We start from the raw sequence: 16,354 nt of genomic DNA on the forward strand, positions 1-16,354 counted from the left end.
ATGAGCCACCGTGAAGAATCCCAGAGGATAATCATGGAGGTTAGTGTCCAGTCAGTGGTGACAACAATGGCGTACGCTCGTTTTCCACTGACAGCAACAGGAATCTTTTATATATGTAACTGGGAAAAGTGAAGTAAGTCGGTCAAGAGTGTCCTGCAAGCTCTTTTTAACCCTAGATCGCTCGGCACCATCCTAGCTAATGCAGGCTTGCATAATTATTTATTTCCGTGCAAACAGATTGCAACTGTGGATACCATATGCTGTGAAATAGGCACCTTTAATGTGGTTTTTTTTTTTTCTATTTCATATTGATCCAACACTTGGTTGATTAAATTATCTCCAAATTATTGGTCAAGTGTATTTAGCCTTGAGGAGGTTGAAAAAACTGGGAGACTGGAAGTTAGCCTGTTTTCTCACCTGCAGAAATGCTTTTGACGTGATCATGTTTAAACTGTCAATAAAACATCAGAAGGGGAGAAAAAAAACCCAAAAAACTTCTTTGTGGTACAAGAAGATAAACTGTATAGATAAGGCAATACGCTTTATAGCTGTCAGTAGGCTTTAATCTCGCTAACATGTAACAGTGTGTCCTAACTTCAGCCAGTACCACGACTGTAGCCTGCCGATGGCATCAGTGGAACATATATATAGGGAAAATTGCTTAAATCGGGTGTTTTGATAGACTAGAGATTATCTCCGTGGCTCTGAGGACAAGGCTAACTACCCCACAGCGCAGTTCTCTCTCTCCCTCTCTGTGAAAGGCGGAGTTCCCGGAGGAGGACCCTGCCCAGGTGGAAAGGCTGAGGAGGGCCTTGACCACCCGCCGCCACGGCAGAAAGAAAGCGGTGAGTGCTCTCGGCTCCGGCTCCCCTTTCCCGGCCCAGTCCCCGGCCTTGCGGCCGCCTGGGTGCCGCCCCTGCGCGGGCTGACGGCCGGCCGCTACCGCGCATGCGCACGCCGCCTCGCGACTGACATCCCGCATGCGCGCTCGCGCTCTCCCCCTCAGGGCCGGGGTCCCACCGGCGGCGGCCGCAGGCGCCGGGTCCGCTTCTTCTCCCGTCCCGGCTCCCCTCACTCATGCGCCCTCCCTCTCCCTTTCCGCCCCGTTGCAGCTGCCGGAGGCCGTCAATCCCGCCGAGCCGCGGGCGGCGGAAAGGAGCCGCGACAGCATGGCGGCCGCCCCTCAGGCACCGCGCGGTGAGTGACTCCCCAACCGCCGCGGGGGGGCGGGGCCAGGGCCGGCGGGGGCGGGGCCGGGGCGGAGCGCGCTCCACGTGGTCCTGAGCCGGCAGCGGGCTCGTTAATTGCTCTTGCCCTTGAAGGGCTTCATTAAGCTCGCTCTTCATTCGCGGTATTGAAGCAGGGTCGGAGGGGTCCTTGCGTGGGTCTGTCATATGCTAAGTCGGCTGGGAGCGTTATGCGTACGGTCAGAGCGCTGCGCTCAAAAGGCGTAATACCCCTATGGAATTCATATAGGAATGGATTATGAAATGTTCTTACGTAAAATACACAGCATTTTCTCAAGGTGTTATTGTAGACCTGCAGTATTTCCAAGTTTGAACGTGAACCTCATATTTTGTCCTTGAAGCGTTACTCGTGCTTACACTGGCATTTGGATTTATTGATGGGCTACTTTAACTGTCGCGAGTGGAATACTCTTACTTACTCACAAAGTAGAAGAGGGCAAGAGAGTGATGTAGTGGGCAGCTGTTAGAAGTGAATATCTAATTGCAGGCTTGGAGAAAACGGAGGTTGTCGATACTCAAAAAATAGTCTTCAATTTGTTTGGCAGAATCTCTGCAATATCCCTCTTAAATACTTTGGACAACAACAATGTTGTGGATCTTACTGCATGGTTTTATGGGTTTACCTAAATAGGAAGAACAGAGTATTAAAAAGTCAATAAAATGAAAATCCAGAAGTATAACCATGCTTAGTTTTTCATCAGTATCGAGATTTATCAAAATAAAATGTATGTATTGTCCTTAAACTCATTTTAGCAAAAAATATGGTATTTGTTTCAGACATCTACAATTTAGGGATGTTTCCAGCTCTTTCAAGCTCTGTGTATTTTTTTTGAATGTTTTTTGAGGCTCACTGGGCCAACTTGTGCTAGGAAGTGATAGGCTGTTGACAGATGGAGTCCAAACAGTTTTCAAAATTGATTGCATGGGGAAATCAAGAGACACCCTCTAGTGATGGTTGTTTTCTTTTACAGAAGCTCATTTTCCAAGAATAAACAGAACAGCACAGCAGTACTCTGAGAATAAAACTAGCCATTAGTTCCCTTATGTGATAAATGGTTTCTGAAGTATTTCACTCTGTTACTTGTTCCTACTGCTGCTTCTGAAGTCCCTGTAATTCTGCTAATTTTGTACAATTGAGTGAAAAGTACTGCATGTGTATTCTGAAGAGACTGTCATTGGTTTACTTAATTGCAGTATAATTTATCCGTCTGTTCTGTTGGTTTTTTTTTTTTAAATTGCATCTCCAATTTTGAGAAAGGCTGCACCTTGCGCTAAAGTCTTTATGCATCTATCCAAAACTTTTTTCATTTCTCCCCCCCAGAATTCAGTCTGATTCATAAGTAATTTACATTTCCATCTTCTGTATATTAAGCTTTTGAATATGCTGACACTGATGTCTGCTATTTTGTTGCCCAATCATAAGGTAAAAGTAGATTTCATTTCCTCACTGCCTTTACTACACTGATGATCTGTGTTTGAATTTCTGCTTATCATTTTCTTGCCAAGTGATAACTAACCATTTTAAAAAAGTAATAAAATGTAACACACACACACACCCCCACCCCCCTCCATTTTCCAGGTGCCTCTGAAAAATTCTACATAGCCTGTAGTTATTCCCTTGTTAAGCCAGGACAACTGCAGTGTTACAAAATCTTTTTCTTCATTGTTAGGTTTTTTGAATTTGTATAGTTATTTGGTTGCAGTTTCTGGAGTGCGTTGCAGTGATTTGTGCAGTGATTGTATCCATGAAAAATACAAAAGTATTTCTAGGACCTATGATGAAAGTTCCCTATTTTCCTTCAGGTAACAGATGCTTGGTCACAGCATAAGTGTCTGTCTGTTTGCTTTCCCTCATGCCTGGTTTCCGCATCCCGTTCAGATACGGGACTGGTGTCGAGATAATTGCAGCAGTTCTGGGTCTCCGTCAGTGTAAAGAGCTTTGAAGTCACACAGAGACCTAGTGGGTTTGGGCTCCTCCAAGTACAGGGGGAATCAAGGGGGAAAGTTATATGACATTTTCAGGTTCTCAGTTTGGCTTTATTTCAGTTTGAGTATCCAGCAGGCTTGTTAAATCTGCCGGAAGTAAAATATGGAGCCATTGTAGGATAATGACACTTCCAATGCAAAAAGTGGTATGAATTTTTTTTGATACAGGCCTATCATGGTGATCCTGCAAAGTAATGCTCTCATGGATATCAGTATTATTCTTTCACTTCAAAAATATATTTTGAAGTTAAACACAAATTAATTAGCTGTAGAGCCCGTTCACATAAGCAGAACAATATATGTACAGAAAAATAAAGCAAGAAAAAAATTTTATGTGGTCCTTTTTTCAAAGAACCACAGGATCCCACAATAATTGATGCATTGAATTAATTTTACTGCAACTATTAAAGCCTTAAAATGTTTTTCATTATGTTCCCTGTTGTCTCAAGGAACTGATTCATTCATAAATAATTCTGCATGCAGAGCATCAGTTCTGATGCTTTAAAAGGTGCTTAAAGCAGTGGCAGATTCTTTCTGCACTAATTTTGCATGTTTATGCTGTTCACTTTAACCTGGTTTGTCTGGAAATGTTCACAAGCAATTGTGAAGTATTTCAGGAGATCAAAAGCAGATTCTAATCTGTTGCTTTCTAGTTTTCATTTCTCAGAATGGAACTGAAATAAAGCATTTCTCCAATGAACTAGAATATGTTTTTACCCACTAACTGAACAGAATACAATGGTAGAAAAGAGTCACAGAAAGGAAATCAAAAGGTAACTTAGACCAGCTTCTCCCTTTAAGTCACTTCTACTCTGTTTAAGTCTTGAGACCTGGTTTTGGAGGTGTTTTCTTGTTGGTTTTTTGGTTGGGTTTTTTGTTTGTTTGTTTGTTTTAGCTAAAGCTTGCACCAGTAAAGATTCCATAACTATTTAAGGGAGTCAGTTTCAATGCTAGAATACCCCAAAAGTTAAAAAGCTTTTCCAGTGTGTAACTACCTTCGTTATTGCAATTAAAGTCTGCCATTTCCATCTCCAGCAGACACACAGAACCTTTCTGTGTGCAACAACCTTTTGTGGGCTTGAAGTTATAAAAGATTTTGAACTTTTTTTTCTCCATTCCAAAAGCTCTTCAAAGTCAGTCTTTGAGCAAGTGTGACTTCTGCCAGTTCTTGCCTGCACTTTTTATATACAGATAGACATTATTCCATCATTCAAACCATTAATAAATGTTTTATAGGCATTAGATTGAGGCAGAGCCTGAAAACACCTACACAGTATGGGGTTTGAATTTATTAAATGTTTCTTGCTTATCTTTTTAAATGTTGTTTTCCCATGACTTGCATGCATCCCCTTCCCCCTGCCCACCCTGTCATTTCATCAAAGTATTTCCTACTGAGAGACACTTTCTATAAGGCAAGCTCAAAAGTTGAGATGTAGTCTTTTTCCATTATTCACAACAATGGGTAGAATATATGCTGAAGAATATTAAATTGGCGTGATAGGTCTTGATCTTGGCTAATCTAGGCCGCCTTTTGCTTATTATTTTACTGTCTCTTAAATATTTACAAGTAGGCTGATTCTTTTTTCTAGAGTTGAAGTTAGATTGACTTCTGTCTGCTTCTGCAGCTCATGCTTTCCCCTCTCTTAAAAGACACTTGCCTAGGATTTTGGAACTTGCCTATTCTCTGTGACTTCTCAGAATCCCTGAGAGTTCTGATGTTGTTGCAGCCAGTTAATTACTGGATACCCTGCAATGATGGTTTTTAATTAGCTTGGTCTGATGAATGTTTATCTAGATCTTGTTCTCTGTTTTGTTGTTAATTCTTACCCTGTTCTTACTCATACTGTGTTCCTTGTTAGAAAAGACAAAATGCAAATAGACTTTTCTGTGTGTTGTCTCTTGGCGTCTCTGCTGAGTACTTGCTTATTTCTGTCTCTAGTATTCCTCTTGTTAAGGAAGTAGTTATGGGATGCTTGCTTTTCTCTTACGTGTCTCATGCTAGTGATACTCACTTTGGGCCTTGTATTTTTCTTTTTGAAGTTCCCAAATACAATGAATGCCACTTTGTACAAATACAGGCAGGAAATTGTGTAATTTGAAAAGATTATGATTCTCCCAAATCTTTTGATGTTTCTGAGTAGGATCAGTATTAGTGGTGTTTATCTTAATGTATTTTTCTTTTCTAAATGACAGTGGACTAAGGTCATGCTGGAAATTAGATTGCACTTAGAATTTGGTATGGTAGGTAGCCTTTAAATGTTTAAGTTGTATATTCAACATACAGTATTTTCTGCCGCCAGTAAAGCTCTTGGAATAATATTGAATCACCCATAAGGTGATATATGTTGTGTGACCTTACCACTCCTAAGCCTTTACCCTTTGCTGTTTTATCTCCTTTTCATGAATTTAATGCCTTATATAAACCTGAAATCACCCTTTACTTAGACCTTGGCAAACAATGCTCTTTCGTAAGGGCAAAGAACAAATTGGTGTTTGGCTCCTAGAAGTGACAAGTAATATAATTCTGTAAGTGGAGATAGATAGCAAGAAAAACTTATTTACCTAGAATGTTATGTGTTCACAGATTAAAAATTAAAGAAAAGAGAAAAGCCGTGCACCACAAAGCACATGTGCAAAACGAGCCACAGTCTTCTGCTAATCGTCCTACAGTTGTTCCAGTAAAAGGGCTGGTGTGTTCTGTGTGGAACGATGGAGCTCCTTCTGGGAAGACAAACTAGTTACAAAAGTTCAGGAGAAGAAAATAACATCTGAGGATTCCACATATAAGAAGTGATGTAAAGCACTTCTCTTTAAAAAGCTAATATTGCATATAGCAGTCAAAGTTTAAGTTTCAGTAAGCTCTCGAGAATTTCCAGGTGAACTCCAGGGCTCCAGTAAGACTGAAGAGGTCTGTGCAGATGGGGAGACAATTATGTAGCTAGAATCAGTTTTGGTAATGAAGAAATGAGTTAGGTCTTTCAAAAAGAAAAATACTTAAGTGATGACTTTCTAAGCTATTAGGTATACAAAATTATGTTTTCAGCTAAAAATATTCTTTCATAAAGAAGATAACCTTGACTCTTTCACAGTGGTAGTGCTATCCATGAGAAGGAGATGAGTACCTTCTCAAAATACCGTGCAGAAGACAGCCATGAGTGCGTTTAATACATAAAGCTGCTGCAAGTGCTGCCATTTGCTTACACATACAATCTCATTTATATTGTAGGTTTAAAATGTTTTTCATTTGTGTTTATGTGAGAGGATGGGTTGTAGGTATCCACTCCTTTGTATTTCTGACCCCAAGAGCGTAGCTTTTCTGGAAACAACTGGATAATTATTCATTCTTTTTATTTAGATATCAAGAAATGCAGTAGGGTACAACCCTTCTCATATTTGCTGAATCTACCTGAAGAAATTGCAATCTTAGAGGAAGATATGTGGAAGATAAGGGGTGGAAAGCCATGGGGTACTTCAAAGGGAAAGGAAGCCCTACTAAGTTTGGTTCTCAAAGACGCGTTCTCATTCAGTTTAATTATGGAAGAAAAGCCTGGGATTTTGGCGAGCAGCAATTCAAAGGCTGCAACAAACAGTAATTCTCCTTTTTCATAATCACATGATTCCCCAAGTCAGTGTCCAAACCTGGTATTTACTGTCGATCAAAAAATGTAAATATGTGCCACCAATTTAAAACTCAGATTTGTGTGTTTCACAGGATCAGCAGAGAATACTTGATCCCAAAGGATGTGAAGTTTTGCTGAGTTCTTGGGGTTGGTGGGTGGGTTGTGGGACTTTTTTTCAGTTTCTCTAGAAGGGTATTACAGGAAACAGTGAAAAACAACATCCACTGCTTTCCCTTCATCCACTAACCCAATTATCTTATCACAGAAGGTTGTCTTACTGGTCAGGTAGAAGTTCTTCCCCTTCATAAATCCATGCTGATGACTCCCAATTTTCATCTTGTGCTTAACATATTCAGCAATGGTTTCCAGGATTATGTGCTCGATCACCTTCTTGGGTATCAAGATGAGGCTGACCAGCCTGTAGTTTCCCAAATTCTCCTCCTTGAAGACAGGAGTGATGGTTTCTTACTTCCAGTCCTCTGGAACCTCCCTTGATCATCATCACGGTCTTTTAAAGATAATTGACAGTGGTCTTGAGGTGACGTTGACCAGCTCCCTCGGTACTCATGGGAGCATCCCATTGGGACCAATGAATTTGCGTATGCCCAGTTTGTTTAAATGTGGCCTTACTTGATCTCCCTCTGCTGAGGGTAAGTCTTTGCTGCCCCAGGCTTTTCCGCTGGTCTCTGGGGCTTGATGTTCCCAATGGTAATAAAAACTGAGATGAAGAGAGTGCTGATTACTTGGGTCTTTTCTGTGTTCCCTGTCACCAGGTCCCCTGCCCCATTCAGCAGCAGGTAACCATTTTCCATAGTCTTCCTTCTGCTGCTAATACACCTGTAACATCCCATCCAGTTGGCCACCACATCTGTTGCCAGATTTAAGTCCAGGTGGGCTCTGGCTTTCCTAAGACCATCCCTGCATGGTCGGACAGTGTTTTAGTATTCCTCCCAGGTCTCCTGTCCCTGTTTACATCTCTTGTAAGTTTTCATTTTATGTGTAACTTGAATTAGTTCATCCATGTAGCCTCCTGTGGGTCTTTCTTTACTTCCTGAGTATGGGGACAGACTGCTCATGAGCTTGGAGGAGGTGATCTGTAGATTCCAGAGGGGTGGCACAAGTAGAGTTACGAGTAGTGTGTGTGTGAAATGGGAATTTACTTGATAATGCTGTCAGTTGTACATGGAACAAGGTAAAATGCATCTTACTCTCTTGATTGTACTAGAGCTATAGCACAAAAGCACCACTGCAGAAATTTAATATTTTGTCACTACAAAAAGCAGGTACATCTAAGCTGAAAAAGGGAGCAAGTCTCTAAATTCTGTACTGTTTTGATCACACTTATATCAAGATTCATAGCACATCACCATTCAAAATTAGATTTGGATAGCTTTGACTAAGAAGTTATAAAATGTCAGGTAAGTCTTTACATATTTTTAATAGAAAAAAAAGTGTATATGTGCTTTATTTAAGGTAGTCCATAGAAAAAGAAGGGTAAATCCATTGCAGCTATAGGCAAGTAAGTGGTAGTCTATAAGTTCTGAATTCCAAAAAAAAATGTTTTATTCCTTCACATTTTCTCATGCAAGTTCTTTCTGTTGGAATATGGGACTCTGTATGGTATATATGGTTTTATTTTACATAATTTTAAGTTTCTTTCAGAAAATACTTAATTTAAACATGTTGTTGTGTTTTCTCTGTTTCAGACTTGCCACCTGTTCCTTCTACATCAAGGACAGGCTCTGTAGAATCTTCTGTTAGGGAGCGAATGAGAGAGAAACTAAAAGCAGCAAGGGTAAGAATCCTTCAGAAGTCCCATTTGGTTAACTTTAGTCTTCTAAGTACCACCAACTTCATTTTGCTTGCTTAGTGCTATGTGATTCTCAATTGAGATACCTGCTTTTTTATTTCTAGGGCCAAAATAATACTTGGTTCATCAGTACGGTTATTTTCCAGCGTATTTCTATTACTGTATTTTTTCTAAAGTTTCTATTTAATTTGTTTGTAATAACATAAAAGTTGTCATTGTTTCATAATTCAAATGATACAATCATTGCAAAATCCTTTTGTGTTTTTGTCAAAAAGATACGTTATTTTGAAATCTGTGTATTTCCTTGTAAGTTTACTATGCAGTTTATTAAGGAGTATTAGCATCTAGGTCTGTAAAATCACTTAAGCTGATTATATAGTTAAAAGATTCTGTCCCTAACACAAACATGCATAAGTTGTTGAATTCCTGGGAATTATTGTAGCTTTGGTCTTGTTATATTTCTATTATAGATAAGCTTTTTTTTTGTTTGTTTGCTTAGTCAAAAGCAGAAATTAATTTATCGCAAGAAGACCCCAGTCCACAACCCAGGCGTTTGAAAAACATCAGAGAAAGGAAAACAGAAGCCAGACTGGCTAAAACGGTAAGAAGGTGCATTGGGTCTTGCTGTTCTGATGATGAGAAAGTGAATGTGAAACATGGAATTTATCAAAGACTACACATAGTCTTGAAGATCAGTTTCATCAAAATTATACTATTGTTTGAATTAGTGACCAGGAAGGAACCTTTCTGATTATTGCTTTTAATGTACCTATTTAACAATAATCATTTGCTTTCATTATATATAGCCATCACGTGAAACTTCTGTCATTTACAGGTTCATGACTTCTGTTGCTTAAGGTGCCTTGAAGTATTTAAAAGCTACTGTGACAGAACAAACCACTGTATTATAGCTTTATATAAATTTGCACAGTGTAATTGCTAAAGGCTGGATATTAGCTTTATGTCATTGTGTTGTATTGTATTTCCTTGTTACTATTTTATATTCAGGGGTTTTAGTATAAGCATGTTCTTTGTTAGAAAATTAATTTTGTATTAAAAAAATAACAAAGGCTATGCCTGTGCAGAACTTGTACCCAGATATTCTTCAGAATTCACAAAGAGATTGCTTGCCTGTAGAAAATGTGTTCCAAATAATTGATATGCCCATAAGGAAGTAACAGCATGTAGCAGTAATGTTTTTATCTGGAATTTCAAACAATATGAATTAGCCCAGCTAAATTGCTCATCTAGGGGAGAATTACCTAATCATGTAGGTTGTGGGGAAGGTTCTTGGCAGTGTTTTCTTCTAAAAGGTAATTGTCATAGCTTTCAGTTAAGTAGTGTTGTTTTAATTCATTCATATTAGGAAAATGTGGACTTGAGACCCTTATTAAAGTCCTTTACTAATTTTGTATAAAGTGTGTCTGAAGCCTTCCTTCTGTTGGTTTTGTTTCCTGTACTTATTTACACACATATGAAGTCTTGTTTTGTTGTTAGATAAGTGGCCATGAGATTGACAGGGTTTGAGAATTTCTTTTTGCTGTTATTATTTTGAAGTTTAGGTTGAATAGATGTAAACTTGGGAAATGTCTTCCTTTAAGAATTCAGGCCACAAGGAGGAAAAACAAATAGAATGTTAGATATGTTATGTTGGCTGGGCCTGATGAAAATCACTTAGAAGCCCTTAAGTGAACTTGCTGAAGCAACCTCGGAACCAGTGATGCTTACAGTGATCTGTAGGGCCACAGAAAGGCTTCAGAAAACTGGAACTGGATAACTATGCCACCTCCTTTCTTGAAAAGGTAGAGGAGCATCACCCATGGAGTTTTAAAGTAGCCTAGCAATAATTGTTTGAGAGAGAACAAAACAAATAATCAAGTTTGTATTTAAGCATCCAAGCAACGGACACCACCTTTTTTGTATCATCAGGAAAGCAGGTTTTTCCTGGTTGCAGCAGGGGCTATATGAGAAGCTGCCCTTAGCTCCCTGATTCCCTTCCTTGGTCAGCAGTGTCTGTCAGCAGCACTATTGCCACCGCTGCCCAGCTTGTGCTGTCTGTCAGCTCTCATCTGCAGATGGGAAGATTTTGCATTGCTACCCCGTTTCTCCCCCTTGCGGTTGTTTGGGAGTGCAGAAAGAACAATCTTGTCAGCAGTGAAGAAAGTAAACTAACATTTATGCCATAGACCATTTCTTGAGTCTATTTCTTGACTCAAAGGAGAAAGGAGTTAAGTAATAAATAGATGTACCCATTTAAAATAAATATAAAATCAGTATAATTGTTAACCACAGCAACTGTTTTTATATTTTGTTCGGGTTTTTTTTTTTCTGTGAAAATGCAGTATCTAATCTCTGTATTCAGCTGTCTTTTTTTTTATGGATCAGTAATTGTATGTAAACTTGCGTATATATTTTTATGCAGTCTGATACTGATAAATTTAGGGAGGTGCAAGAGGATGAATTCCACTTACCATCAAAAATAAAGTTTCGTGAATCTGTCAAAAAGCTTAAGCAAAAGTCAACAGTAAGTATCAATTCTTTCATTTCAATAACTGATACTGATTTCATTTAAACTTTGTACGGCTTCGTGATTCTGTTTGAAGAAGCAGACAGAATTCAGTCTTAAGCAGCAGGGAAGGTTTTATTTAATTTAAAAATTTGCAAACAGTATATGCCAACAATTGAAGTATCATCAAATATAAGAATGGCTTTGGGTCATTTGATTTAAAAAAAAATAAAGTAAATCCATATGGACACAATCACTGGAGGAAAAATGTTTCTTCTGTTTAAATCCTTTCTCTTGAATGCCACCAATTGGCAGTTAAAGCAATTTACAAATTAGTGTATTTGTATTTATTAGCCACAAAATGCTACTGTTAATTCTTTCATTAGAGGATTTATCCTAACACTAAAGGAGCTTGGGTCCTTCAAGAGGCAAAATGCCATTAGAAATTTCTCTTCATATCATTCACCTGGATATCTGCATTATGGCCAGAATTTCAACTTTGGCATTTCTCGTTCACAAATTGTTAAAACAATAACCTGGTTAAATTGAACCAGGTAACTTTTTTAAATAAAACATTGCCAGAAATATTTAATGAAATAATGTTGTAGCAATAGAGAACATTTCAAGTATTATTTAAAAATTTCAGTGAGCTTCAGCATTTGGGTGACTTCTTTTTGATATAAAATAATTACTATTCTGTGTCAAGTGTTTATACATGCTGTTATTGCCATTATTAATGGAAAGATATCTTCACTTGCCCTAAATTTCTCATAAATGTCATATTAAAGTATCTTTGTCTTCTTTTCTTAGCTCCAGAATGATTTTCCTTCTGCTGAAGAAGCGTATAATTTCTTTACCTTCAATTTTGATCCTGAACCAGAGAGTATAAAGGCTGGAGCCAGGAAAAGGATTGAATTAAATGAAGAAGAGGAGGCAGAAGAAGAACGTGTAGAAACCCATGAGAATGAACAAGAGGAGGATGAAACGGTGTGAGCTATAGAATAAATGTTCATATTTTTATTCAGACTTCTTCAATTAATTCTAATCTTCTAATACAAAATGACAACTTTTGTTCCCTTAAAAATTCTGAAATTATGCTTTCTAAAGATCTCAATTTTAAGAAACAGATGAACTAACAGAGATGTTTGCACTTAAACTATAGGATGAAGACGTATGCCTAGTTAAAGATGATGATTTATTGATTATGGGACAGACAACCGAAGATCTTCTAGTAATGAAACCTGCTGATTGTGAAAACTATTCAGATCAACTAAAAAGGGAAAAAGAATTTCTCTTCATTCCCAGCATGCAGGCAGGTATGAAGACTGTGCTTATCCATTTTGTTCCTGGATTTTGCATAGCATGGCACCCTTTGATCTGCTGGAAAACATCTATCAGACTGTCTCTGGCAGTAGAGAGAGATTTAATTGCATTTCTCTGACACTGATCATCCGGTCAAGTCTGAAAAGGTCTGACAAAATGGATTAACTAGGAACATGCACACCTCAGCAGGTCACCAGCTGGCATGCTAGCAAGTGAACTCGGGGCGCATCAGTTCCTCTGGCATAATTATCTTCGTACTCTCTATTGTAAAGGCAAGCTGTCTGGCCCCTCTTTCCATGTGGTTTAGCTATTACATTATTTAACATATGCAGCAGGTTACTGGGTACACACATTTAGGTACAAAGAGTGGCTCACGCACTGTACATTATAACTTTCACTATTTCTTCACTTGGCCACATCTGCAATTTTTTCCATGTGGGAAGTTTGTCGAGACTCATGTAAGTAACAGGAGGATTTTTGTAATTCAAGGGACCCTTTTCCCAAAATCTGATTTTGTGAATTGGAAATAGTCAGTCAACATTGATCATGGCTCTGACCTTTTTGCCTTATTCACATAGAACTGCAAAGTCTGGAAAAATTGCTTTATAATATCACTTGCTATTTGATATTTGAAGTGGAGGAAACAGAAATGAGTATCTTGGTGGTCTGTACTGGAATGGTATCAGCAGAGCTTGCAGTGCAATGTCGACATTGGATGCCTCTGGTTTTTTGTGTCTTGTACCTTAGTTCTGACTGCTCCCAGTGTGGTCCCCTGCGTTCTGATTTGGGGGATAACTTTTATTGTAACCTTCAGTATAAACTCTCCGCGTTTTGCGATTGTTCCTTGAAAACTGAGCCTCTATACACCAATGAGATAATTCTGTAGTCAGGCTTTAAAGAATTCCACTTACTGCTATTGGGCTAATGAGACTTTTTATGTGTGTTTTGTATTTTGTACAAGAGTAGCTTAAGCAAACCAGTAACAGTAGTTCCGATTAATCTCAGTTAAAGTTTCTCTTTATATGGGAAAGGCTTAGAAATATTTGTCTGGTCAGTTGTTGCTGCTAATGGGTTTTTCACAATGTTTTGCAAGCAACCAGTAAAACTAAACTCCACTAAGTTATTTAAAGTATTTTTTGGTGAGGAAATGTTTAATTGTCTGTTTTGAAGACTTGTGACACTTTTATGATAGATTTAAACTGTGGATCTGTCCTGATTAAGAAAAGGACCTGTTTTGGTTATATATTTATTTCTGTGTTCCTAGTTAGAAGAATATTTCTGACAGCATGCTTAATATGCAGTGCCGTTCATTTAAGAATGGCATAGGCTATTAGAGAATTAATAAACTAGAATTACAGTTTTTAGAAATGTTACATGCTTTTCTATTTAATTTCTCATTAGTGCCCGCTTCTGAGAAGATGCCTGGAAACGTGCAGCCTAGGTACCTTGAGGATGAGGGTCTTTACACAGGAGAAAGGCCCTTCGTATCACAGTCTAATCAAAATATATTAGAAAACAGAATACTCAGACAGGAGCAAGTAAGTCACCACTACCTTCTTAGTTTTCTTTTTAAAATCCTTTATTTATCAGTATTTTATTTTATTATAGGTAAGTAGGTAGATGGTTATGGTAATATGGGGCTTTCCTCTTTAAAATGTTTAGCATTATCAGACATCAGGAAATGAGGATTCTTGTAGGAGTGTGTTTTAGTGTATCCCAATAGTCAGAGCACCAGATTGGGTCTTAGAAGACTGGTGTCTTTTCCTGGCTCTGCTCATAGCCTGCTGGGGAACAAATCACTTCACTTGCCTGTGCAGGAGTTTAGTTGCCACTACAATGGGGGAATTGTAATGTACTTTTTTATAAAATGTTGTGAGACCTAGTGGTATGTATAAAGACTTACGCAAGAGCTGTTGTTATTATTTACTAGAAGATCACAACAAAAGGAAGCAATATGGAACGGCTGTTTTCTGTGTCCTCTGAAGATCATATGAAGTAATAGTTGTAGAAATTTACTGATCAGACTGTAAGGGTAGTTAAATATTCATATAGATTATATGGAGAGGTTTTAGAATCATGTTAGATTTTTAAGAATGGCTTACGGAAACACCGTGAAGGTGGCTTGGATATATTTTATCCTGCTATATATGTATAGTTTAGTATAGATTTAAGCTATTGTACAGCACTTGCCCTTTATATTTTGTTTTGATTATATGAATTCTTCCAGGGCTAGCAGTGGTACTTTTGTGAATTAGGTTGGGAATATTTGGATCTGAAATTTTTAACTGGCTAGCTTCAACCCAGTTTGTTTTCTGGTTTGCTTCACCATGTTACTGCATCAGCTTAGGGTCAGCTTAAACCAGATGTGGGAATAAGAGGGCAGGGTGGCATCTGTCAGCAGCTGCGCTCATTTAAGCTATTCTTGAATCCAGGACATGAGAGCAGAGGGATGAATTAGGGCAATGTTTAACATGTGAAGTCATGGATAGCAATTGGTGTGTAAGATACTTACCTCATCTGCTTTTATAGATACTGTTAAATTAGTTCAGCTTGTGGACTAGAAGAGTTGAGAGATCCTTTGATAAATGATCTCTCTGAGCTCCCATTTAGGTCTTTAATTCTATGCTTTATGATTTTTATAATTCAATTTGAATATGTGGGTGGCAGTCTTGTGTAAAACATTACTATTCTCTCAATTTTAGCAATTTAAGAAAACAACATTTAAATATTAAGCAATGCAAGTATTGGTTGTTTTTTTTCTTTACTTTCAAATCTGTAACACAATGTTGAAGGAAGAAATTCAGTCTATTTAAAGTTTGAGCAAGCTCTTGGTCTTCTGGTTTCAAAACTTATCTATATTATATTTGAAGATTTCATTTTGGTGAAAATGAAATCTTAGAAAAAGTTCAGAAACTTAGAAAAGTTTTGGTTAATTCAGTCACAAACAATTTATAGTCACCTTTTCTTCTGGAATTCCTCTTCATAAGAATTATAATTTTACAAGTTATTTCTATATAAAGTAAGAAACAATGTAAAGTTATGGTTTTATTTGTAGGGGAAAAAGTGGTTTGGTGATGATGGCAAAATCTTAGCGTTGCCTAATCCAATTAAACAGTCTTCTACAAGGCCTCCAATATTCTCACTAGAAGAAGGCATTGCACCAGAACTTGAAACAGTGTATAGAAAGGTAAGTATATTTCATATATGTGGTTCCTGAGACCCAGTATCCCAGTTCTTCTGTACCAGAAACCCTGGCAAGCCGAAGGGTTTTATGCTAAGAACCATGAGCACTGACTGCTTTGGGGGCTTCTACAACTGGTTTTTAAACATGCTTTACTTTTTCAAGTATATTGCAGCTGTGTTTTTCTGCAAAAGTAATGCATACAAAGGGATGAAGAGTTTAGCTGTAGTACTGGTTAAAATAGTAAAGAGACAGTCCATGAGAAACTGCTTCAAGTCCGTGAGTCACTAAGGTCTCTGTGAGGCACCCTTGGATATTCTCATGCCAAAGTAAGGTAATGCCTACATTAGTGTATCTATAAAGCTTCTGGTGGTAGAAGCGGGTAGAGACTTGGTGATCAGGACGAGGTGCTCTCTGCAGCTTAAGAGAGAAGTAATTGAAAGGCATGTGCATGATTGTTATTTTGCAATCATGAAACTCTTCTAGAAGAAGTCTTTACATGCAGTTTGCTCATGTAGAAAGCAACTAATTTTGAGTTATGTTTCATCAGTTTGGATCTTTTTTTGCTTTTTTGTTTTTCCTTCAATGACAGCATACCTACCCTGGCAAACAGCAGTTCCAGTGTGCAGTCAGTAGAAATCAAAATAAATTTCAATTAAAACCATTCAGCAAGCTTTAAGC

The 16,354-nt window shown here is 38.1% G+C and overlaps 1 protein-coding gene across 1 annotated transcript in view; it reads left to right on the plus strand.

The window, feature by feature from the left end:
• Window positions 1-16,354, plus strand: part of CC2D2A (coiled-coil and C2 domain containing 2A) — a 59,708-nt gene continuing 43,354 nt past the window's right edge. Inside the window, exons 1-9 of the mRNA XM_074147636.1 lie at window positions 1-71; window positions 1,007-1,197; window positions 8,560-8,648; window positions 9,163-9,272; window positions 11,106-11,187; window positions 11,980-12,156; window positions 12,332-12,485; window positions 13,894-14,030; window positions 15,548-15,679. Coding sequence (XP_074003737.1) covers window positions 1-71; window positions 1,007-1,197; window positions 8,560-8,648; window positions 9,163-9,272; window positions 11,106-11,187; window positions 11,980-12,156; window positions 12,332-12,485; window positions 13,894-14,030; window positions 15,548-15,679 — 1,143 coding nt within the window. The remainder of the gene's footprint in view (window positions 72-1,006; window positions 1,198-8,559; window positions 8,649-9,162; window positions 9,273-11,105; window positions 11,188-11,979; window positions 12,157-12,331; window positions 12,486-13,893; window positions 14,031-15,547; window positions 15,680-16,354) is intronic.

This window comes from Numenius arquata, chromosome 5 (assembly GCF_964106895.1).
Source record: "Numenius arquata chromosome 5, bNumArq3.hap1.1, whole genome shotgun sequence".
Classification (NCBI taxonomy): Eukaryota; Metazoa; Chordata; class Aves; order Charadriiformes; family Scolopacidae; genus Numenius; species Numenius arquata.